General features: G+C 39.0%; 3 protein-coding genes across 7 annotated transcripts in view; 2 read left to right on the forward strand and 1 right to left on the reverse strand.

Moving 5' to 3' along the window:
- The window catches only part of LOC103136090 (pleckstrin homology domain-containing family G member 3-like), a 38,030-nt gene extending 27,719 nt beyond the window's left edge, over window positions 1-10,311 (forward strand). For 3 of the 5 annotated variants that reach the window (XM_007549195.2, XM_007549196.2, XM_007549193.2), the window contains exons 11-19: window positions 1,198-1,284; window positions 1,362-1,392; window positions 1,628-1,729; window positions 1,841-1,873; window positions 2,646-2,656; window positions 4,170-4,538; window positions 5,444-5,560; window positions 6,829-8,206; window positions 9,068-10,311. In XM_007549195.2, coding sequence (XP_007549257.1) covers window positions 1,198-1,284; window positions 1,362-1,392; window positions 1,628-1,729; window positions 1,841-1,873; window positions 2,646-2,656; window positions 4,170-4,538; window positions 5,444-5,560; window positions 6,829-8,206; window positions 9,068-9,633 — 2,694 coding nt within the window. In that variant the 3' untranslated portion in view covers window positions 9,634-10,311. The remainder of the gene's footprint in view (window positions 1-1,197; window positions 1,285-1,361; window positions 1,393-1,627; window positions 1,730-1,840; window positions 1,874-2,645; window positions 2,657-4,169; window positions 4,539-5,443; window positions 5,561-6,828; window positions 8,207-9,067) is intronic. The other 2 variants (XM_007549194.2, XM_007549198.2) reach the window with 2 other exon arrangements.
- A 1,631-nt stretch (window positions 10,312-11,942) lies between these two features.
- xgb (x globin) lies at window positions 11,943-21,892 on the forward strand. Its single transcript, XM_007549199.2, has 5 exons — window positions 11,943-12,310; window positions 16,001-16,108; window positions 19,227-19,347; window positions 19,454-19,534; window positions 21,709-21,892. Exons 1-5 carry the CDS (start codon window positions 12,132-12,134, stop codon window positions 21,826-21,828), a joined length of 609 nt encoding a protein of 202 aa, XP_007549261.1. The 5' UTR covers window positions 11,943-12,131; the 3' UTR covers window positions 21,829-21,892.
- A 98-nt stretch (window positions 21,893-21,990) lies between these two features.
- srp14 (signal recognition particle 14) lies at window positions 21,991-24,690 on the reverse strand. Its single transcript, XM_007549200.2, has 5 exons — window positions 24,558-24,690; window positions 23,134-23,206; window positions 22,920-23,032; window positions 22,792-22,824; window positions 21,991-22,692 (listed from the first exon to the last, which is right to left on the reverse strand). Exons 1-5 carry the CDS (start codon window positions 24,579-24,581, stop codon window positions 22,603-22,605), a joined length of 333 nt encoding a protein of 110 aa, XP_007549262.1. The 5' UTR covers window positions 24,582-24,690; the 3' UTR covers window positions 21,991-22,602.
- Window positions 24,691-24,989: the final 299 nt, after the last annotated feature.

The following is a 24,989-nucleotide window of genomic DNA, read 5'->3' on the forward strand; positions in this document are numbered from 1 at the left end:
TGGAGCTTTTTCAGATCAAGTTAAAAACGATCGCCAGCTGCACAGATCTGTAGAGATGGATAACGTGTTGCAGTCACTAAAGCAACCAACTAAAGCGCTTTTTACGTTTTCTGTTTGCAATTAAATTAAATTTGTATTTGGATGAATGCTTTACAAGTGTACCCAAGACAACATTTCAGATGGTACAATGGTTCTTCTACCAAAAACGACCTTAATGTTAATTAATCTTTTGTTACAGTTGCAATAAAATTTGAGCAAGCATAGTCTCCATAACAACCATTGGATGCTATCTGTGTATGTGGAGTTCATACGCTGTCTTGAAAAGTATGAAATTGTATTATAAACATTTTAATGACTGGATGAATATGAAATGTGTAAACGAAAACCTTGAGTTTTCAGGCTTTGTTTTTTGATTTTTCTCAATGATAAGTATCAGAATATCTGTAAATAAACGTATTATTGATTGAACCAAAGGCTGCTGAACTAAATTTAGTTTAGATGCTGAACAAATTATTTAAATTCCTGGGGGGGTTTTTTCAGCTGTGGGGGATTTTGTATAATGAAGGCTTCACTGATCACAAATTATGACAGAAGATATGTATTTAATCTAGCATTTGTCATACTTGAGATCATCGTAGCAATAAAAGATCAAAATTTGTCCACATGCTTGACAGTAAAATTGCCCTTTAATACACTGCAGGATATGAAGTGAGTTCTAGTACTGTGTTGTTTCACTTTTATATTTCTGAAGTAGAAAGAAAAACACCTTGAGAAATGTTCTTTTTCTTTTAATCTCCATCATTTAAAACTGACTGCAAAATGAAATGTCCAACGCTCAACGAAAAGGATCGTAAATGTGGAGTTTGCTAAACTCTGGCAACCCTCTGCTGTAACAATGGAGGTTCTGGAAACTGACAGTATGCTGAAAAGCACTTTATGACCACTGTGAAGTATGGTAGAATATCTGTTATGCTGTGGGACCACATAAATAGAACTTTAATATAACAGTTATGTGCTTAAATATTATTTCATCAGCCAAATCAAATAACTAAGCACCAACCTTGTAAACGCATTATAAAAGAGAATAAGATTTTGTGCTGCAATGAGTGATTGTATTAACAGCAGGTTTGTCGAATGGGTCTCGGTTGTGTGAAAGATAATTATTTTCTAATGTGGGATTTCCGTCCGTGTCTTCAGGCAAAGTCTGTGGAAGAGAAACGTCTGTGGGCTCATCACATTAAGAGGCTCATTCTTGAGAATCACAACACCATCTTGCCACAGAAGGTAAACGTCGTCCTTCCACACATTTCTTTCCCAGCGACGTCAGAAGAGTCTTTAACTTGTCCCTTCTGTATTTGAAGGCAAAAGACGCCAGTGTGGACAACTGCAACTGTAAGTGTTGCTAATGGAGCATCTCTGCTTAAGTCAGGGATCGTTTAACCTTTGCCAAAGCAACCACAGATGCAGCCAATAAAAAAAGAGAGTGGCTGCCCATGTTCTGTGAAGAATATGGAATGCTTATTAATTTTCCAAGATGTCTTGGCTTATAACCAGCTCATCCATGTGTAGAAAATTGCTTTTTGTAATTGCAGCTATGAGTGTAATGACGTCTCCTTCCGTTTCTCAGATTCTGGGAAGTGTCAGCGTAGTCCGGAGAGGAGGATGAAAGCAGAGTGCTTCCAGAGTGATAGCTTCCATCGCGGAGTACGGAATGGGAGGAGAAGATCTGGTATATTTATGTCCGCTGTCTATCCAGTACATCACACAGAAAAAATAACTGTGCAATGATAATATGGAAACTTTTTTTTTTATGTGCAAATGTATTTATTTATTCTTTCAGAACCAGTTAAAGAAATCATAAAGAGCACCAACGGTGGGTACATTTTTGTGTTTTTCTTTCATTTCTGTAAACGTTCACTAGGATTTTGGCAGCCATATTCACAAACACTGCTTTAGTTTGAATTGCGTTGTGGCTGCAGTCCAGTTATACATCAGCTCTCTGCCACCAAGGTCATTTTGTTGGATAAGAGCTGCTGTTCACGTCTCCATTGAACTTCTGCTTTGTTCTCCTTCAAAGACACCTGGACAACAGTTCAATGGGCACGCATACTCACTCCCACTCCACCTCACCCATAATGAAGTTAATTATATGCTGCTTCGGTCGAGGCCTTTTGTCACTCCAAAGCTCTGTTCGGTACTCTATCTGGGCCCCGCCCGTCAGATCTGTGTCTTCCTGTTTCATTGATTGGTCATTAGAGCAGAGAACATCTGTATTCCTGTTACCCGGTCTCTCTCTCTCTCTCTCTCGCTCAATTTCTCCAGACGATGTAATGAACAAGCCACTTTCATGTCAAACCTTCTCATCTGAGTAAGGGAGTGGTTCATCACTTCCTGACAAATTGCATCATGTCCAGTTAAAGCCTTGGAGAGCAAGATGCTACTTATTGGCATTTACCTAATCACAGGATCTCCCTTGAGTCTGAGGCAGACTAACAGCTGCCTGGATGTGGAAGCAGAGATTGTCTCCTTACCCCTAAATGCATTTGAAATTCAGGATGTTACTGAACATGATATCTGACTGTTATTGACATTCTTGTTTGTTTTCTCTCTCGGTGGCTTCGCCTCAATCTTTGTTCACTCTGCAGCTGTTTTGAAGGTAAGTTAAGGTAATCCAAACAACTGGATTTTTTTAGTAAGTCTTGGAAAACTATTTCAATAAGTAACAATGCACTTTGCTGAGGTTACTCAACCTTAACTCCTACAGTTGATATAAAAAGTGAACATGCCCTGTTAAAGTACAAGGCTTTTTGAAATATAAACAAATGAAACCTAGAAAAAGTTTTGTTTCAAAACTTGTTCTACTTTCAATCTCACATGTATCCTATAGTATTTAATTGAAACACCTGTAAAAAGGGAGAAAATTCTTAAAAAATATTAAAAGGATGCACTAATCTTGCTGCAGAAGTATGCACAACTGCAAAGTAGCACCAAGTTGAAGCACTTTTAATTCAGGTTTACCATTCAGTCTTCATCAGTCTTCTACCTATAGCAAGTCAGATAAATTGACAAAAAAAAAAAAAAAGATCTGTCCAAGAGTGGCATTAGTTATATTCACATTCTTAAGGCAAGTCTGCTCCAAAGCATCTTATTTAAAAGGTATGAGTCTGGAGAAGGATGCATAAACATCCACAGCAATCAATGTACACCAGTGCAGAGTGAAGATGGTGATCAACAATTTGTTTCTCTAAATTAGATGAAACTGAAACAGCTCAGTAAGACTGGAGATCCCAACAACCACACTGTAAATTAAAAAAAAATTTAAGAAAATTGTCTTCTACCTGGACCACAGAAAGCTTCCAGATCTCACTAAAATCCTTTGAAACCTTGCAGGAGAATGTTTCACTTGCAGTGAAACGGCATCAAGCTCTGGGGAACCCTTGTTTATTATCTGTACAGCCAAACAGTCCTGCAGCTCCATCAGCGCTGCTTCCTGCCTCTTGTTTGCCTCCCTGGCCGGTTTCCATCTTTTCTTTTCAACAATTTATTGAGATCATCCATAATGTAAAGATACTGTGGGTTTTTCTTTTACTTAATCCTGATGGGAGATGAAATGTAATCCATCTGCAATCTATCCACAGACTTTGTTTCCGTCTCTAAAGGATGCAGATGTATGGAAAAATCCTGCCAGGGCAACAGAATTTCATTTTAGGTTAATCAGATTCGCTGTAATTGATGTTTACTGGATAACAATTTTGAACTGCATCAAAATGGTGCATGAAACAAAGCTGTGCATATTTAAGCAACAAGTTTATTGCTGCTTTTTAAAATCACATTTTCTTCAGTTTTGTGTGTTGTCAGTTGAGTTTGTCATGTTAAACATGTAAGTTACTTATAATAATCTGATTTTTTTTTTTTTTTTTTTTTTTTTACATCACAAATATGGAATTTTAGCAGAAATAGTTTTGTTGCTGGAAAAATGTTCTTAACTGCAAATGAAAAATCCAATCCTTCCAGAGCACACTTTCTTTTCTTAGCCTGCAGAAATCACACAGCATCACACCCGCTGCTGATAGACAGCACATCTTGCTATTTACAGCCTTGCAGTCATAAGATGGCTTTATCACAAGCCTTGCAATAACAAAACACATGTCTATGACTTCACACTACAGCATGCAGACAGTGAAGGCACACTGCTGGGGGATAGGAGCTCCCTGCAGCCAGCTGCTAGTGTCAGCACACTGACCTCCTGTCTAGGCGAGCCCCGGGGTGAGAGGCCGTGTGTGGAGGATCTGAGCAACTCTCTGGAGCAGCTAAATGCAGCTGACAGTGACTCTTCACCCAGAGAAAGAGAGGTGGGGCTGGAGCAGGAGAAGGCAATAGAGGAGGAGGAGGAGCAGGAGGAGGAGGAAGGGGAGAGTTGCAAGGACGATGTGCTGATGGGAGACGACCAGGTAGCCGACTTTGCCAGCTCGGTGCTGGCAGCCATCTCCTGCTGGCACTATAGAGCCAGGGCTTTGCTTTCTACTCACTTCACAACGGTGAGGGTTTCTGCCACCCACGGGTTTCCCGCTTTCCGTTCCGTCCCAACGGCTCACCAAAACTAACGCACCACTCTTGTCTCCCACACTGGCTCTCGTTCTCCATCCCTCTTTTCTTTTCTTCCCTATAATCCAAATTGACTCAATACTCACATTGTCCGTTCTGAATGCTTCAGTGTAGATGAGGGGTGTTCAGAAAAACGTCATGCATGTTTTTGCTTTTGTTCTTTCGGAGTTAAAATCATCCGAGTTTGCATCTAATTTCCTTTTCTGATTTGTACTGCATGTGTATCTCATCTGAGTTGTTGCTGCTGTGTTTAATAACTATTTATGGGTGCATGACTTATGTTGTTAAGACCATGTTTGCATTTGCATGACAACGAATATCCTAATGTGCTCTGCTAAATGTTGTTTGACTTCAAAGGTTAATGTAGCCATCTGATTAAACATAATTAGAATAGTCGGGGAGCTTTCTCTTTGATAATCATATCAATGAATATTTTCCCTCTGATTTTTCTTTTTTTAGATTAATTGCTAGTTGTATTGATTCTGAATAGGAATGAATAAACATTGTCTAAATGAGACTTTCCTTTTGTTTTAGATTTTGCAATTTTATGATATCGTTTATGTACTATTAATATTTAGAAATCAGTTTCATATTCTATCAAAAGCAATCTGCAAAATGAGATCTGTACATTTTTGCTTGTATACATTGATTCAGCCCAAGATGATCAAGCCTAACTTAAATTTTCCTCTTCGAACTTTTGGACCAATTACGGCTGTATTTGTAGGAAATTGTTTGGCATTCACTCCTTGAGATCTTAGATGGAGTTATAAAGCTTGCAAACTTGCTGACGTTGACTAAAAAGACTTTTGGCATAATGCTGTGCTTTGTTCCCTTTCAGGATGATCAGAATGAGGAAGCTGCTGAACTAAAAGCCGCACTGATAGAGGAGGCTGAAACCTGCACAGGGGAGGAAAACACCGACAATGTGTCTGTGAAACAAACTCTCAGCGCTCAGGTGCTCACAAAAGCCCAATATCACATTTATGCCTGCATCCTTTTAACCTCATTGCCACACACACATCTGAGGCCACATGTGATACATATTCACTCTACTAAACAATCCCCCCTCAACTCTCTTCCCCCCACCCCAAAGTTGTTGCTGGGGCCCGTTTTCAAACTCTTTCTCTATTTTCATTATTTCTTTGCATACATGCTGGTTGATTCAATGTTACATTAGATTTAAAAACTGAATTCCTACCAAATAGATGCCCTTTGCCGTGAGCACAGTTGAATCATCTCTACATGCTGTAGATTTATTGTGCTGGAAATTAAAGCACCACATGGGAAGCGGCCCCCCCACCCCCACTTCTGCAGCTTCTGCATCTGAGCTGAGTGAAGCTTATCTATGGCAAACAGCTCCGAGCTGCGCTTTCTTTTTTTATTTATTTTTGCAATTTGCAATTTGCAGGCACTCCAGATGAGCAGGCAACACCTGGACACAGCATTAGAATAGCAGCAGCCTAGGGTAACATCAGCAGGCTGAAGACCGGATGAGGCTCAGCCTAACTAGTCAAGGATTATTTAAACTGTCCAGGAAGAGCCAAAAGAAGCAGACTGCATTGCCAATGCAAGTTTTTAATTGCAAATCTTACCCACAGTCAGTGCCTTGTAAAAGTATTCATACACCTTGAATATGTTAATGTTTCGTTTCTTTACAACCGCAAATGTATTTTAGCGAGATTTTATGTTATAGACCAAAATAAAGTAGTGAATAAATGAAGTAGAAGCAACATAACAGAAAGTTTCAAACATTTTTTGATAAGAAGTGTGGATGTATAGTCAGCCATGCTGAAGCAATGCTTCACAAAATTCCCTTTCACTGCAGTTGCAGCTGCAAGTATTTTTTAGAATGCCTTTCTACTGGACCTTCAGGAGGCATTTGATTGTGCTTAATTTTATTTTAAGGTATCGGTAAAGGGGGCTGAAAGCAAATGCATGACACAATGTTCATATATTTTTATTTGTTAGAAAAAGCATCAGTCATGTTCTTCTTTGTATTCCCTGCACTAAAGTCTGTGATTATATTATGACAAAAAGGTCATTGGATTAAAAAAAAAAAAAAAACAGGAAGTCTATTACTATAAAATAAATGCAGCAAAGATGTGGATGCTATTAATTAAACCGATTTTAAAATGAATTATTGAGTTAATGAGGAATGAACAGTGCTTGTCATTAAAATGTGCATTTTTCCGTTAGATAATACTGTTATTTTTTTATGCACAGGAGCCGTGTCGTCTAGACCGTGTCCCACAAGCAGAACCAATCAACCAGCTGGAGGTGGAGAACTCCCACTGCCACGAGTCCACCATGTTTTCCTCCGAGCAACAAACTGAGACCCCAGAATCCTTGGATACTTCCAGGGAAACAGCAGGAGAAGAAGAGGGAGAGAGCGACTCTTCTGGTCTACAGGTGGAGGAGATGAGTGTACTAACGAACGGTGACCTCTCTGAGGAGGAAGAGGAGGTGCTTTCAGATAATAAGAGCAGTTTGCCTTCCTCCGTGTTGGACCAATTGACCGCTGAGCAATTCATCAGCAGTTTGTCACGACGGAGCAGTCTGGTTTCTGAGGACTTGAGTTTAGATAAAGATCCCTTTCAAAGCCTCTCGGCCTGTATGGACGTGGAGAAACGGATGGAGAAAATGTCGGACAGCTCTTCACCAGAACCACACACCTCCTCAAAGGCCGACCTGTCGGGTTCTGAGCCTGGACCGAGTGAAGGAGAACGCAGGTCCACTCTCTCCAAAAAGGATCAAATTCTCATCCATAAAATCAGGCAATACTATGAGCATGCTGAGCACCAAGACGCTAACTTCAGCCTCAAGCGCAGGGAGAGTTTGTCCTTCATCCCCGACGGCCTGGTGAGACAGCTGAGCCGACAGCTGAATGACGTTCCAAAGGAGAAGGCCGGTCCAGCCTATAGGAAAGGGCTCTGTAGAAACAGACCCACTTCTTGGTCCGTGTTCGACCTTCCTGGGTTAGAAAAGGGTAAGACGAGTGAACCTCAAAGCTCAGCTGAGGTCAAGGTTCGGTCTAATAGCGTCACGGAAGCATTTACTGCAGAGGAAGAGTTCAGGCCTTCGTCTGAAATGCTGAAGGTTTGGGAAGTTATGGAAACTGAGGAGGAGATTCAGGAAGTGAAGCAGGAGGCAGATGAGAAAGTTGACACCCAAAGAGTTGAGATCAGCTTGGATACTATGGAGGTCAAAAACGGTAATCAACCACCAGTGATAGAAGAAGAGCCTGAAATGTGCTCTGCTGCAGACTCTTGCTCCGTGTCTTCGCCTACGGCCGGTTCCTCCACAGCGGAGCAGGGTTCTGCTCAGCTCTCAGAGCCGTGTTCATCCCCAGCATTTCAAGAGAACGACAACTGCCACCCCAGCCATTTACCCAAGAGCATCAGCTTCCAAACCACCATAGACGAAGACCAGATCCTGCACGACATGGGGAAGATGAGAAACAAGGTGTTCCAGCTGGCTCGTCAGTACAGCCAGCGCATTAAAAACAACCGGCCAGTAGTGTGGCAGAGGAGCCGACAGGCTGCACACCAGGAGGGTCTCCGGAGTGCAGCTGCTGTCCACCAGGAGAAGCTGAGAAAAACTGGTAAGCAGAACATCGCCGATCAACACTTTTAGAGTTCATCTTGAACTTCCTCACATTCTTTCACATCACAACCACAAACTTCAAATGTCATCACATATTTATCACAGCTTTATTTTTTTTTTTGCAAACACCTGAAAAGTGTGTCGTGCATTTAAATTTTGCAGAACCACTTCTCACATCGTTCCGGACTGAATTATCTGTTCATTTTTCTTTGTGAAATAATTTCAGATCTGTCTGGGTCAAGATAAGCCGTTGACATTCTTTTTAAAGGCCTGCCACAAATTCCCAATAGAATTTGAGTCTGGACTTTGACTGGACCATTCCTTCACATGAATCTGCTGTGATCTAAGCCATTCTATTGTAGCTCTAAATGAATGTTTACCAACGTTCTTTTTGGGAAAGGTGAACATTTGACTTGTACTTTTGCTACATCCATTTTTCTAACACCTTTTTCATTGCCCCTGTGGGGGGAAAAAAGCATTCCCACAGCATGAAACTACCTCTTCCATGTTTTTGCATCGGGATTTTCTCTTGAGGGTGTTAGTTTTTCCACCACACATGTAGGCCAAATAGAGCAATTTTGGTCTGATCTGAACATTTGTTTGCTGTGTCTCCTATATGTTACAAACTGGAAATGAGACTTCTTATGGGTGCCTCATGATGTTTAATTACTGATATGCTCCAACAAACTGAGGCATTCAGGTGAAATGGGAAAGAGTGGCTTTTGTGACAAAATGTAAAGAAAATTCAAGAATGATTGATTATAATTTTTTCACAGTTCTGCATGAATCTGCCCCTAGTTGTTTCTTAAACAGAAAACTGATGTAAACTCCTTGTGTTTTTGTCTCTGTTTTCATGCAGGTAAGCCTAACTTAAGGTTGCCCATGAATGTTTGTGAACAGGAAGTCATTCGCGAAGTTTCTTCTCCAAATTCGGACCAGACACTATCTTCTCCCGCAAGCTCCCAGGGCAAGGCCCCACACAGCCCTCAGTCTGAGGCCTTCCACTGGCCTCACGTCCAGGAGCTGCGTTCAAAATACACGGACACCTCGCACTCTCTAAGAACACACTGCGTCTGCACAGGACCAGATGGGGTAAAGTACAGAAGCTCGTCAGACCTCCATGCAGCTCCGACAGACTGCTGTAAGAAGTGTCTCCAGGTAGAGGACTGGCCTCAGCAAAAGAAGCGCTCCCTGCTGTGCAGGTGGAGCTCCTTAGACCACATGCTGGGCTCTGTCCCTCTGCACGAAGTTCAGAACCTTCAAGAACCTTCGCGGACTCGTTTACCGTGCCACAGAATCCAAGGTGAGGATGGGCTCCTCCAGGAAGTTCGCAACAGCACAAAGTCACTGACTTCTGGGAAGTCCTCGGAAAGCAACCTTGTGAGGAGTTTACGGGAGAAGTTCCAGAGCTTAAGTACAAGCTAAACAGTGTGCACTGTGTATATTCAACATAAACCTGGGAGTTAGACGATGCTTTTTATGTTTGCTCTGCATGTTTCTCCCTCAAAAACTCCGTGCATGAGGTTTCTTGTACAGGGGACAAGGTGCAATAATTTTAGCACCAGTGTAACATTAAAGGGATGGTATGGGCATGCCACCTTTAAAACAGTAAGATGCACATTTTAACTTTGTTTGTTTACACGTTAGTTTTGTGTGAACATATAAATGCATACATAGTTTCCTGTATCAAAAAAAAAAAAGATATGTTGCCTACTGTTGGCTGCTATAGTCATTAATATTAACTCTGCAAACTATCAGTGCAGAGTTTCTGAGAGCGACAGCTAATAGCGCTCGATTGCCAGTAAAGTCTTACTTCAGACACCAAAGACGGTTAGATTTTAGTCTTTGTTGTGCTTTGATGCACAGGGACAGCAAAATATGCTTCCACGTTTTCCTGAGCTGCTTGTTAAAACAGTTGTGCACATCACTGGAGCTTTATTTTTTTTTTTTATCAGCAACATGTTTATTTTCATGAAAGTTATTTATATGTCTGTATATTGGGATAGTTTTGACCATGTGTAAATTCCAGATACTCAGAAACCTGTTTTTGGTTATGTACAGCTGCCCATATTTTCAATAAAAACAGAAATGCTAAGGCTGCAATACTGTGTTGTTTTTTTTTTGTCAATAAAAGATGGAATCTTCTGCGTAGGGCTGACCCACAGAATTGTATCAGCAATTCAAGAACCTATTTTTTTTATTCTATTTTAATAGACACTTATTTCTAATGCAACCAGAAGCAGTTACAAGCCAGTGATTCCTTGTGGACGATAAGGACAGAGAGTGACTTGTCCAGGTTGGTGAGGCAGAGAGATGGAAATGGAAAGGATGTGCAGCAGATCACGGTGATTAAGGGATGGAAATGTACTGACAGGTGCCAAGTGTGGGATGGAAGAGTACTTTGAAGAGTTGACGAATGAGAAGAATGTAGAGCAGAGGTGACTGTCGTGGATCATAAAGTAGCTGAGATTAATGATGAAGTGGGGCAAGCTTTAAAGAAGATGGACAGAGAAAAGGCAGCTGGTCCTGGTGACACACCCTTCGAGGTACGGAAATTTCTAGGAGAGGTGGCAGATGTTGACTGGGGTTATCTGGGAAGATCTTGAGTGATGAGATGTCTGAGGAATGAAAGAAAAGTGCTCTGGTGTTTATTTTTAAGAACAAGGGAGACTTGCAGAATTATGGCAACAACAGAGGAATAAAGCTAATGAGCTAGGCTTGGGTCGAAAGTGAGAAGCGTCAAGGTTTCATGCCAAGAAAGAAGTACTGCAGATGCTTTTCACTGGTTAGTTTACTGGTCACAGTATCACTGAACTCTAGCTACACCGAATTTATGGTATACTGTAAAGAAAATGAGGGATGCCAAAAAAAAAAATAAAAATCATGCCATCCAATTTCCCAGGACCAGTGATTGGTAAATTACAAACTGTAGACAGATGGGTTGGGAAACATTGTCAGCAGAGGAAAAAGTCTTTACATGTTCAGCTTGTCATGTTTGTATTACGCCTTTTTATGGTAGAAATCCAAAATGAAGTGTTTAGATGCAACCTTTCGACCAAAAGCAAAAACGGTGGGATGAAATACACTTTGGAAATTTCAAAAAAGATTGCTTTTAAAAGATTAATTAGAAGATCACGCTGAGGGTCTGTTCTACTGCCTGTTTATGTTTAAACAGGCAGTAGAACATATATATATATATATATATAATTACATTAAACTTCTGTAATGGCATTGATCCAACTCTGAAAATGTATCCCAATAAACTATCCAATTTACAGACGCTTAAGTGAGAATAGTCGTCAAACATACAGCCAGAATTGTGCTAAAAGTTTGTTCATGGCAACAAAATGCACAAGGTTCCTTTGTACATTGCTCAGTACAAAGGAATTGTTATTCAATGTCAGTTATTCAAATAAAAGTGTTTATTTAAGCCTCTATTTGCAATCCTTGGGTGAATCAAAGAAGAACACCCACTTCCTTAACAGTCGGTGTTGTTTGCGGGATAATCTTCTGTTATGTTATTATACTGAGGCCATATTTGCGGCTCAGTTCAGTTCACCCCGAATTAAATCATACTTGGTTTGAAAATCAGTGTAAATGTAGCAGTAAATGCCCTAGCTAAAACCGGAAATACGAAGCACCATTCTGCAAAATAAAAGCTCTTTCTGAATTATGGGCTCACTTGCTAGGTGTTTATCTTATTGTGAAAGCAACAACCAGAACCAGCCCCCCCCCAACTGTAATTTCTGACTTGATGAGTGATGTTTTTTGTTTTTTTTCTAAAAGAGGGGAGACAGTTCAAGACACGCACTCAAAAACCAGATGCCTCGCTGAACAGTTTAACCTCTCGGTTCTATGTCCATCATCTGGGAACGTGAATAATAACAAAAAGTCGCCATCATCTCCGTTGTTTTAGATGAAGAATGGGGTGCGCGATTTCAGGTCTGGCAACAAAGTCGGAGTTTTCACAGAGGGACAGAGAGGAGGCTGCAGCCGCCGCAGCTGCTGCGCATCTCAGCGAGGAGCAGGTTCAGATGATCAAGGATTCCTGGAAAGTTATTCGAGACGATATTGCCAAAGTTGGGATTATTATGTTTGTCAGGTAAGACGTCTTCACTCTATCTCGGATCTTTCTTGTTGGGGGTTTTTAGTTTTAAAATGATTAAAAAATAAAAATAAAAATAAAAAAAATAAACAAACATCAAATTTCCTGTAGAATTTTTTACGTTTAAAACAACAACAACAAAAAAAAAGTATCAATGATTTTATAAAATGACGTATTTAATTCTACTAGAATGGTCACAACAGAAAAAGGAGGAGAAAATAAACTTTTTCCGTCATCGTCATGCTGTGCTTTTCAACATCACTGTAGTGGTTCTGGTGTCGAACTCCAGTCCTGAAGGGTCACTGCCCTGCAACTTTAAGATGCGCCTCTGCTGCACCACACCTGAATAGAATAATTAGGTCATTAGCAAGGCGCTGGAGAACTGATCTACACAAGAAGGAGGCAATTAAGCCCTTTCATTCCAGTGTTTTGTACCTGTGGCAAATCTAAAAACTGCAGGACAGCGGCCCTTGAGGGCTGGAGTTTGACACCACTGTCAGGGCCAGCCTTCCTTACCCAGGCTTTGGCATAAACAAACATTGTACTATGATGTCATATTTTACTTTTGAAATACACTGCTAATTAAACCATGAACAGAGATCCAACAAGTAGATTGGCTGCAAGCCTGAACGAAATAGCAGTTATTGATGACCATAACAGCATCATAAATAATAAAATCGGGTATCACAGCGGCCCAAGTTTTCTTATTGGTGCATCCCTACACTATTTTAGTAGGGATGCACCAATAATGATCTTTTTTTTTCTTTCTTCTTTTACATAAGATGTAAAAGGAAAGTTATTTACTTTATCTTCTCAACATTACCGGGTTGAAAAGAGACTGAAACTGTCACCTTCATAGATTTCAATGTTTAGATTATTTAAAACATTCTTAAGAAATCATACATCAGCAATCTGGTGTGTGTGTGTGTGTGTGTGTGTGTGTGTGTGTGTGTGTGTATATATATATATATATATATATATATAAATCTAGCCTGGTGCTGTCTGATTATTGAAAACAAATAAATAGTATATATATAAGAGTAGCTGTCTGCTCTTATATAGAGTAGACAATGTATTCCAATAGTATATTTATTGGAAACAAATAAATAGTATATATAAGAGGGAGTTATTCTTTTGGTCTGAGCAACTGCCTATCCACCTAGTCGACATGGAGATTTGTATCCCCCTTAGACTAGAGGGGTGGCAGAAATTCAAAACAGTAATTCAGGCTGCCAGTTTTTATTATGTTTGGTCGAACAGGTTGCCCTCAACTGGAAGGCCGCTCTGGGCAGGAAGCCATATCACCAGTATCAAAAACTACATCTAATTTCAGGTGTTAAAATGCCTTTTCTAAAGCATCTCTATTTGTTGCTGACCTCATGACCTCTCAGGTCTACTTAGGATCTTTGGGAATGCTTTCTGATGGGAGCCTAGCCTGTTACAAGCCACAAACTGTGCATTCCTCCTGCTTAATACTCTGACCCACAGCTTTCCACTGAGAGCTGGAAGCAGAAACCTCCTGCTTGTTCTCCTCTCTTATCTCTCACATCCTAACATCGTTACCTGACATGACAGAGCTTCTGGTCTGCAGTAGTGTTGGCTAATTGGGGCATTAGCCATCAGGAAAACTAACAATTTTATGAAGATAACCAGCGTCCACGAAAACATTTTCATCTCTCCGAGAGTTTGTAGAAAAAGATAATGCAAATAAAGAATGATAAAGTGAAAAACTGTGAACCCCGTGGTGTAAAAAGACCTTTGGATTTGCAGGTTTTCACAAAGATGAAGCTCAGAGCCAAACCAGGGTCACCGTACCGGATCTCGGCTGCAAACAGAGATCAAATCAACACTCGGTATCTTTCTTCCTGCCAAAGAATGTTCCTCTCTTACACATATTCAAAACGAGCAAAGAGCAGATCAAAACTGGTTGTGAATAATGCATAATTGGACCGAATGGAACCTCTGTGCGAAGCCAATTAAAATCCCACTTGAGCTATTCGCGGGAGCAACATTGTCTGCGTATGTTGCGAGAGCGTGCGCACTCCTGTCCACGAGAGGAACAAACAATAGTGGAAAATAACAAGAGCTCTACACGCTGCCGCTGCGCTGAGAGGAGAAGCAGTCAGTTTCCCCACCTTTTAATATCAGGAGTAAGGTCAGGGACAGAAAAGGGAAAAAAAGTTATTTCTTTTATCTTCACAGCACTACTGAGTGAATGACTGGGGTAAAAAAAAAAAAAAAAGAACAAAGACTGAACCTGTCGCCTTCAAATATTTCAATGCTTAGATGCCAACATTTATTAAAAACTTTGCTTAAGAAATAATAGATTAATTTATAGAAAAAAATATAGAAAGCATCTAATAAGATTTAGCCTGTAGCTGCCTGAGTTTACGTCTTCTAAGTCAAATTGTGGTAATCACTATCAATAAATCATATTTCTATGAATCAAAAGAGACTGTTCCTTGCAGAAGTATTCACACTCCTTCAGCTTTTCCACATTCAGTCATCTTCATTCTGAGGCCTTAAATACAAACAATTGCTTTCATCTGTCACCCAACAGGTAAATACAGTATTAAATGCAGCTCTTCTAAAATGGCTACAAAACTATCCAAAGTTTTCAACATCCACGCATCACTCCTTTTTCTTAAATGGAAATAAAAGGAGTGAAACACAAACGGATTGTAATGGGAATTTGTGGTCATGACCGAACTGTAAGGCTCAGGCTGAAGGAAATGAGATTTACACACCGAAAGGCCAAATGTAAATCATGATAAACAGCTAAAGAGGGGAAAAAAAACAAGATTAGAGTGAGCCGGAACGTTGGTTTAATGCAGGTCGGATGAAGCGCATGGAGATAACAGCCTGAAGAAAACAGGCATTCATCCCGTCTAAATGTATGGAGGCTGCATGTCAAAGGACAAGAGGAGAGGACATTTCTCCGCATGTCGGCATTTTGGAAATTGTTTTAACTTTAATCGTTTGCTTCAAATCATTAGACTTTTTAAATGACAATGCATGCTGTGGCAGTATTACATTGATCTTAATTGGGATTTTATTTTACTCTTGTAAATGCAGACTGTCAGGTTAAAGCTTTTCATAAAATTATCTGCCAATAAAATGTCTCGCTTATAGGCTGCTCTGGAAGCTCATTAAGTATCTCATGGCGAACAGTATCCTTAACTCTATAACCTTCCAGCTGAACTAAATCTCAGGATCTACAGCCAGAGACGGCTACAGCTGATGATCAATGGGCAGCAAACCGAGGAATCATCTGGCTGACAAACTTGCAATCTTGCTACTGATTGCAGCTGCTGGTTGTTAAAATCGGAGCGCAAGGCCGTTGGGATATAAATACTCAGACCAAGATCTGCGAAAAGGGGGGGAAAAAAAAAAAAGCTAAATCTGATCTCTTTTCAAAGTACCAGAGGAAGAAAAATGGCTGAACAGTGAAGCCACTTATCAAAACGATGATGAGAACAAATGTGTGTTTACCCTCTGCATTGTGAATACAGGATCACACTGTGACTAATCCTGAAGGGTTTTAATCTTCATGATGGAAGTGGGGGGGGAGGGACCCGTGGGGGACATTTGTTTCGGTTTGGCCAAGGATGTGACAGGCTGCCTCACGAGTGGCTCTCAGAGGCTTACGGATGGCTGCTTCTACTGCTCTTGTTGTCTTGGTAACAGGTTGTTTGAGACGCATCCCGAGTGCAAAGATGTCTTCTTCCTGTTCCGAGATGTGCAGGACCTGGAGAGGCTGAGGACAAACCGGGAGCTCAGAGCGCATGGCCTTCGGTGAGTTACAGCCGACGCGTCTCGACGCGGACGCCCAAACGTGTTGAGACGTTTGCGCGTCTATTCACACCCCGAAAAGTATTCGCACCCCGATAGCCTTTTCTAATTTTGTCCCCCGACAGCCACAAATGTTAAAACTATTTTATGTCTTACAAAAAAAAGGCTAAATTCATGAAGCGAATTTTCTAAAATATTTTCTCACAGTTTTAATTCCAGCATAAAGGAACAAGTTAGAGCAGAATATGACAAAAAAAAAATTTCAGTTTCATTCAAAATTAGTCTTTATGATGCAGTTTGTTTATTCTCTAATCTGCTCTATGAAACCACTAAGGCCGTAAAAGAGCAGCTGGATTTATACCAAGATTAAACCACACCCAGAGGGACTCCGTTGTGCAAAATGAGTGACTCCTGAAGATGTCTAATTTAAAGTGTGGAATACTAATTCATTTCCTGTCTACTTCACAGTTATGTATGGAGGACCAAAACTGACATAAGAAAAAAAGCATAAATATATATTTAGTTTTTCTTTGTCCTTACACATGAGTTTCTGTCAAGAAATGTATATATTTTTGGAAAAGTAAAAAAACAAAAAAGGACAGGAGGCAATGACACAAGAAAGAGGGATGCTATAAGGAAAAACAAAACAAAATATTTACTTTTCTTGACAAAAATGCATGTTTAGGGGAAATGAAAAAGAAAATGTATACATTTCTTGATAGAAACTTATGTGTAAGGACGAGGAAAAACTAAATGTATATCTATGCTTTTTTTTATTATTATGTCAGTTTTGGTCCTCCGTAGTTATGCACTATTTTGTAAGCCAAAGAGCTTTGACATGCTGTTGCGTCTGTCTCATAGTGCCAAGCATGTGTTTCAGTCTGGTTTATGTAAATCTGCATTTCTGTTTGTTGGTAAATATTAAAATCTAATCCATTCTTTCCGTCTTTATGTCCAGCAGACTTTAATTTAAGGGCTCCATTTATTGTACTTTTGCTTTGAATTGTACTTTTATTTTTTCTCAGCCTTCAATGGAAAAACTGCCAATTGCTGTTAAGGCACATAATATCTTGAAATTAAGAGGTAGCCTGCATATCACCGATGTCTGGGATCAAACGGCAGAAATAAGAAATTGTGAATCAGAATGGGTCGAAACGTTTTGCAGTTGTTTACTGATGACTCAAACTTGTTCTGCGTCAGCACTTTGCCTTCTCAGACACCAGGAAAGTGGTTTGTGGATTATTGAATGTAATTCATGTCTATATTTGGGTTTGATAAAGGTACACCCTAGTGGATGAGGTTCACCTCTACATCTACAGTAGTTATATTAAAAAAAAAAAAATCTTTAATTTGTAATGGAGTGAAAAATTGATGTGCTTCATCTGCCTCCACAGACAAATGTGCTGCCTTCTCTTGCTTCATAAAAATCCTCCTCCTAACTATAAGAAGGTGTGTATTTGGGGCTTTGTAGCTGAGTGTACGCCCTTTCTATAAATAAGAAGGCACAACACAACCTCAGAGGCTCATTTAGAGATCTCTGAATGTTGTTGATAAAGACTAAAACAGTCGACTGCTTCATTTTATTTGGTTCCTGCCACTCGTTACCTTCAGTTTAAATATGATGGTGCTACTTTGCGTAACGTTTTCCCCTCCCAAGGCACTAAGCGAATTTTCAAGCACTCTGAGGAATGGTGGTCACTAGGGTACAAAATCCCTCTGAGGGAATTTATGGCAGCCAGATGAGCCGAAACAAACGTAAACAGTGCTCATGTATGTGAGACTAAAGCTCGTCCATGTGGATTTAATTGTTTTGGAGCAAGATGATTATGTTTAGTTTGTTAAAGTAAGAAGGCCCTAGGCGTCTATGCAGCACCTTGAGGGAAAAAGTAGTGCATAACTGTGAAATTGTTGCTTTTAAAATTTGAAAAGTGTAGCACGCATCTGTGTATGCGCCCGCTTTTATTCTTATGTCTCTAAATAAAACCCAACTGCCCTCAGGAGTCTAAACGGAGACAAGTGTGTAATTTTGTTCCAGAATAAATCCGGTCGTTCTGTAAATGCCTCAGAGGTTTGTTGGGGAACAAATGGCTTAATGAAGATCAAGGAACACGGTCGCTCCGTGAAGCCTGATGCAATCGAGATGAAACGAGGTAACTCTGGAGGAGCTGCAGAGATCCACAGCTGATGTGATTTTTTTTTTTTTATTATTATTACTATGTAAAGCACTTTGAATTGCGCTATACAAATGAAATTTGATTGATTGATTGATCTATTCAAAGGTCTGGTCACAATGGAAAAGTGCAAAGATGAAATCGATTGTTTTTAAAGAAAGCCAAAGGAAATCAGAGTTTTGTTTGTCATGCAGGAGGCATGGCAGCTATGAAGGAGAAGGTGATTGGTTCAGATAAAACCAAAAACTGACATGAAAAACGCTTTCTATAGAACAAATTAACACCGTTACCTGGACCAGGGGAGTATCATGCTGTGGGGATGATTTTCTTCAGTAAGGACGTTGGTTTGATTAATTTGAAGCCAAAGTCAGCCTTTTGAAAACTATAAAAAAAAATAAACATCTCAAGCTTTCTTCTTGCACTCATTTATTTTTCTTTATGTAAACATAAAACTGGAGGTAACAAAACAATGCTGCGCATATTAAAGAGACGAACGGCTAGGAAAGTGCAAAACTCCTCAAGTGGTTTTATAATCAGAATGGTTCTCATCGCTCCAACACTGCGAGGCTGAGCCGAGGGAAAAATAGCCAATTAAAATGTGAGGACCTGAAGGTGCAGAGGGTAGTGTGGCATTTCAACAATCCATGCACAGATTAGAGGTATTTCACATCCCAGTGGGAAGCTTTCTGCTGGAAAATCAGGAGATAAGACCCCGACACCGAGTGAGGAGGAGGAGGAGGAAGAACTTTGGATTGATGGCAGGTGTAAAAACGAAACAATAATTAAAAAAAAGCATTGTGCAAGTAATATGAGCACAAATACTTTACTAGCTCCTGTTTTACGAATTTGTAAGAATGCTAATCCCTTCTACACTGATATTGGTAGTAGCAGGATGTTAATGGATCAATGAAACTGAACCCAGATCTCCCAACCCTCTCTCCATCTCTCAGAGTGATGTCCTTTATTGAGAAGAGCGTGGCCAGACTGGATCAGCCGGAGAGACTGGAGGCTCTGGCTGTGGAGCTGGGAAAAAGCCATTATCACTACAACGCCCCACCTAAATACTACAACGTAAGACCCTCTGACAATCGCAGCAACCAAAAGAAGTGACAAGAAAAAAGAAAAAAAAAATTATCACCCGCAGACGAATCAGTCTAACATGGATGGTGTTTTTCAGTATGTTGGCGCAGAGTTTATCTGTGCTGTGCAGCCTATCCTAAAGGAGAGGTGGACCACCGAGTTGGAGGAGGCTTGGAAGGTAAATCGAAGAAATGTATCGAACAAATCACAAACAATTAGGTCTTGGAATTTCAAAATAACTGAGTCTAAATAATTAAATTAATGGTATAGACTTTACTTTTTGTGGTTTTTGTGTTATTGTCTGCCTAAGAAGTGGTTTGATTACGTTGCTTTTTTTCTTATTTCTTCTCTCTGATGTTGAAAATCCCTTGAAAATATCATACATAGTTGCTTACAACCGATTATAGCTTCTTTTTTTTTTCTGTGAATCTGAAAAATTTATGGAACCACAAAAGGTTGAAACTCGGAATCTCATAAATATTTTACAAAATTCAAACATTTTAAATCACATTTACTCTCAAAACTAGATTAGTTTTAATAATCAGTGCTCCATCAAAAAAGGTAGTTTAATTAAAAATATAACTTTTTCTAGCTAAAATATGTTTATAATAATGGGTTATAAATAACTTATTTGCTTAATTACTTCAGAATTAAATCTAATCTAATACTTTAGCAGTACTGATGGCACGCTTCATGTACTTTTGAACTGCCAGACCGTTGGCTCCAGCACAGGATTTTTCATTACTTTCACATACAAAGTAATTATTTTCAAGTAGATTTTCATTATTAGGACTCCAGGGATCTTTTTTTTTTTTATATCGGCAGTGCAAATGGGCTTTCATGCACATTAAAGAGGTTACTCACTGGAGAGTAGAAAAAAGGAGTGTCGATTCAGCAAGGGTCAAATAAGCTAATCTACAGGAGAGTAAATCATTAAAAGCTTGAGATTAACTTTCTGATGCATTTTAATCTAAATTTGAATTACAGTATATATATATTTTTTTTTTATTATTTTGTGTGTCTCTTCGAGAAACAGAATCTAGGTGATGATGCAAAAAAAAAAGAGCAGCTGATTCTGACTCGTCACTTTCAGCCACAACACTGCTGCTGTGGACAAATCTCCCCAATGCAGCGTGCAGCATGTCAAATTAAAGATTAAGACTACTACAAAAATCTGCACCTGATGGAATTTATCATGGCAGAAATAATAGAGCATGGTTTTGCAGCCTCGTGTTGTGCTGCTGCAAGATTTGGATAATCTCAAAAATAACTCCCCAGCAGGTGAATCCATTTTAGGATTACTTTTGTTCCTAAGCAGATTTCTGGGAAAAGATCAAAGGCTAAATTTTTATATATGCAGAGTTCTTTATCAAACGGCATCTACGGCCCTTTGTGAGCTTTTAATCTATTGTCACGACTACCTATGAATATATTTAAACTGTGTGCAGTTAACCTGTGGAGAAAAATAAATACATCTTTAAATCCATGCCACCAGACCTTAAAAAGCCAGCAAAGTTCAGAGATTTTTTTTTCTAATACTAATGACTATGGCTTAGAGGAAAGTCAAACCCAGAATTCAGTCTCTGAATATTAGAATAAACTAGTTTAAAATGTTATTTCTTTGTAAAGTGTCTTTGAAGTTCCTGAAAAGTGCTACACAATGTGATTTCATAAAAAAAAGAAGCTTTTTAATACAGAAATATTGTGTTATGTCCCATATGATCCTTGGGAGGACTGCTGTTGCCTAGCAGACATTCACAGACACCTTCCACAAGGAAGGGAAGAGACAAAACAAATTAAAGAAATTAAGTTAATAGAAAAGTTTAGTGGAAGGACAAAAGGTGCACAAGCAGTAAGGATAAATTAGCATGCATTGGTGTAAATTATCAGAGTTCCAGGATATGAGAAAAAGTTATTTTTTTTCTTTTTTTTTTTTTTTTAAAAAGGGCAGGGTTTTTTATTTTAAAGATGTTTAAACTCATCTGAGAGGCTTCTTCGGTACTGAAGCCTGGATTGGAAGTATGAGACCTACAAGTTATCATTAATGAGACTATCATCTCTTCGATTTCCTGTTGATGTTAATACTGACAATACCAACTTGTGAATTGTTTTGGTAATGTTTTGAAATTCATTGTTCATTGTTGACTGTAGGTGATAGAGCAGCAGTCTGATTGTTTCTGATTACAACTTATAAGCCTGATATTTCCAACCCGGATATCAGAACTAAAGAAGCTTTTTGTATGAGAGATGATTTGCTGAAATCATTAGTATACCTACAATTTTTTTTTAAAATAATTTTCCAATTTAAGTACCTTTTTCATGACATGCTTAAAATGTGTTTTACATTTTCAGACGATGTTCCAGTATGTATCGAGCCTGATGAGGCAGGGATATCAGGACGAGAGCGCCCGGCAGCGCAACCTGGCAGCGTCCCCAAAGGACAGACTGGACAAGAAGAACACAGCTCTATGAAATGATCCGTCTCTAAACAATACAGACTGATTTTACCAACACAGCACAGAAATGTCTATATGTATACACTGTTTTTAACTGTCTTTTTTTCTACACTGTCCGTGTCCAGACATTATCTGTCATTTTAACAGAAAGAACTCAATTCATTCACATTTTTAACCAAAAAAAAAAAACTTTATTTATGAACTTAAATTCTGATGCCAGGGAAAATACAAACCCTTTTTGATTGGTACAGCATAGTCTGGCCATGTAAATAGAAAGGGGAGCAACTTGTTAGGCGTTTTACTAAAAATGAAACCTAAACATAAATTACGCTGAGCAATCACAAATTGATTCAACTATTTCTGGATGACTTTCAAATCCTCAAAAAGAATTTTTTTTTTTTTTCTAAATTAAAAGCCAACCCTGCACAACATAAATAAGGATCAACAAGCAAAAATCAAAACCTGCTAAGAATTGGACTCTGTGGGGTTGGCCCCAGGGGAAGCAGGATTCAGTAAAATGGTGACATGCTCCATGTTGTACAAGAAAATGAAAATCCTCAGGTCTTGTTCTTAATCACCAGATGACACTGAAAAGCCAGGCGATAAAGCATCACCATGTAAACAATGGCATCTTGTGTACATAGTCACCAGGATTCTGAGGTTTGAGGTGAGCAGGAGGAGAGCTGAGTGGAGTTGGAGATCACATCATCACAAGGAGCTCCCCCTTACCGTCCCCTCAACCTGTAATGGACAGCTCAGACAGCCACTGTTTCCATTAAAAGTCCATCGCTCATTGTGTGGCTTTGGTTTTCTTGCTCTTGCTTTTCTTATCTTTCTTCTTAAGACCGTCTATGTGAGCTCTTAGAAGATTGGAGTATGCCTGGAAAGGACGATACAGATGCAGATGGATGAATAATTAAAGATGTGAAAACAAAGGACTGGGTCTGTATTCAAAAAACACAAGATGAGCTCAACCTACCATCTGAAACTTGATTACTTCTTTGGTGCTGACCTAAAATTAGAGGAATATATGGTTCACCGATAGATCATACAGCAAAAATATAAAGAAAACCCGACTGAAAAACTGAGTTCAAAAAAGGAGCTCACCACTGTGCTAATTTTCTTCTTGCCATCAGATGCTCTGATGAGACACTTGTTATCAGCAGGTTCAAATGACTCCGGATGCCCTTTTTTGGGAACTGGTTTAGTTCTACCATCATCTAAAAGAATAATTTTTAAAAAAAATAATCCGGTTCTTAGAGGTTAAATGATGCAAATTAAACATGTATGTTTGTGATTTAGGTCAAACAGAATAACTTACACTTCTTTAGTGTGATGGCAACACTTCCTGATGTTCGACACTTCTGGAAGAGCCGAGTGAGCTCTGTGAGAAACTAATGAGAAAACAGTTTGAGGTTTTTTTTTTTCCTTTAATCCGTACACTTTACAAAGTCAGGTGAGAAGAATGATATCGGTCATTTTGTTCGTTGTAAGTCTGGTGATTGCAAAACCGACTTTCAGGTTTGAGAAGGAGTCGTCATCCATGGTGTGTGTGTGTGTGTTTTTTTTAAAAGGTGATTTTCTATAGTCTGTTCAAAATATACTGTCAGGAGATGCAGTTAAGAAACTCCAATAAATATTATCTACAGACACGGGTGTGGTTCATGCAGAATTATTTTGACTGGAACATGACACCATGAATCAACAGGTCTAGCCAAATCAATGACAATATGGTGCAATATAGGGTTATGAATTTAAAAATATTTTTTTCTGTTATATTTGAGATCTGAGTATTTCATGATGATTTATCTCCTGATTCCTGTAACATACTGGATATTCATTTTGGGTCGATTTTTACCTATCAATTATACCTTAGATACTGGACAAACGCAGAAACCAGTTTATTTTACAGAAAGACACGAAGCTGAAGTTGCCCTCTGATAATGGCTTCCGATTGGGGAAATGGCTAAAAGGAGAAGCCACTTATTTTTCATCTTTGACATGTTCTAGTTTAAACGCTACAGTATTTAAACTCTTCAAACCTGGACTAGATTTTTTAGACTAATCGTATATATAAAACCAAGTTTGTAGTTTGTTAAGCCATTTGTTTTGTAGAAATTTAATAAAGGACAGTATTAGTCGGTCTTTTTAGCGTCTGAACCACATTAGAACTGCTCTAGCTAAAGAAAAAACTATATTACGAACTGAAATTTTTACAATAAGAAAGAAAGGCCTCAGAAAAGTCTGATAACTATTTTTATCCAAGGACTGACTGTATTTAATGAAAGTTATCATTCAGGTAATTTGCTAGCGTAAAACAGGTTGCAATGCTGACAAATGATACATCGAGACATGATATAAACTCACTTCATTTTCATTCGAACAATCTTAATAGAGAAAGTAAAAATATATTTTTAATTGGGAAAAAATACGTCAGGGCATTTCTTGAGACATACGTGGAGACATCGAATATACTACACGTCTGAGTTATATTACACATAAATTCAGGAATACAGCTTAAACATTACTGTTAGGCCACATCGAGAGTATTAAAAGCTTTTACAATGCAAACATGTGACGATATTTAAAGTCTCAACCAGTTCACTCAATCGTTAGCAGGCTGGCTAACATCACTAGCTCGAAATCTTGAGCCAACAAACGGCTAAAGAAGAGAGTATTTATGTACAGCAGTGAATTCATACGAACAGAGAAATACATTTCAGATAGTCTGTTTTATATTCTTACCGAATCATTCTCGAGTAACACCATAATTTCGACTTCTTCTGTGCTGTAGAGCTAACTCTCTCACTGTGAAGAGGCACACGTACTACAAGCTGAAGCTCCGCCCTGCGCCATTTCTTCAATGTCCCAGTACATCACAACACTGCCACCTACTGTCATGGATGACCAAATGCCTCTACGTTAGTTTACACACATTTTCATTTAGTTAAAAATACGACCATATTTTACCTCCAAAAAATATGGAGGTACTTGCATTAACCTACAGATTTAAAATGATAAAGGTTCAGTTGAAAAGATATAAAAATAATATCAAATATTTGTCAACAAATGAATAAAAAGATTTTTTTAAGTTATATAAATAAGAACACAAAAGGTATTTTTATTGTTAAACTTAGTTTGTTTTAGTATTAAGACCTAAAAATGGAATTCCTGTTG

Source organism: Poecilia formosa, unplaced genomic scaffold, assembly GCF_000485575.1.
Source record: "Poecilia formosa unplaced genomic scaffold, Poecilia_formosa-5.1.2 Scaffold30, whole genome shotgun sequence".
NCBI classification, from domain to species: Eukaryota; Metazoa; Chordata; class Actinopteri; order Cyprinodontiformes; family Poeciliidae; genus Poecilia; species Poecilia formosa.

What these genes read in the sequence shown, in the direction of transcription:
- xgb (XM_007549199.2), top strand. Translation starts at nt 12,132, where the DNA reads ATGGGGTGCGCGATTTCAGGTCTGGCAACAAAGTCGGAGTTTTCACAG. An exon ending in CTCAGAGCGCATGGCCTTCG is followed by an intron (nt 16,109 to 19,226) that starts GTGAGTTACAGC and finishes TCCATCTCTCAG; the next exon opens with AGTGATGTCCTTTATTGAGA. An exon ending in CCCCACCTAAATACTACAAC is followed by an intron (nt 19,348 to 19,453) that starts GTAAGACCCTCT and finishes GGTGTTTTTCAG; the next exon opens with TATGTTGGCGCAGAGTTTAT.
- srp14 (XM_007549200.2), bottom strand. Translation starts at nt 24,581, where the DNA reads ATGGTGTTACTCGAGAATGATTCG. An exon ending in TGTTACTCGAGAATGATTCG is followed by an intron (nt 23,207 to 24,557) that starts GTAAGAATATAA and finishes TTTTCTCATTAG; the next exon opens with TTTCTCACAGAGCTCACTCG. An exon ending in AAGTAATCAAGTTTCAGATG is followed by an intron (nt 22,693 to 22,791) that starts GTAGGTTGAGCT and finishes CGTCCTTTCCAG; the next exon opens with GCATACTCCAATCTTCTAAG.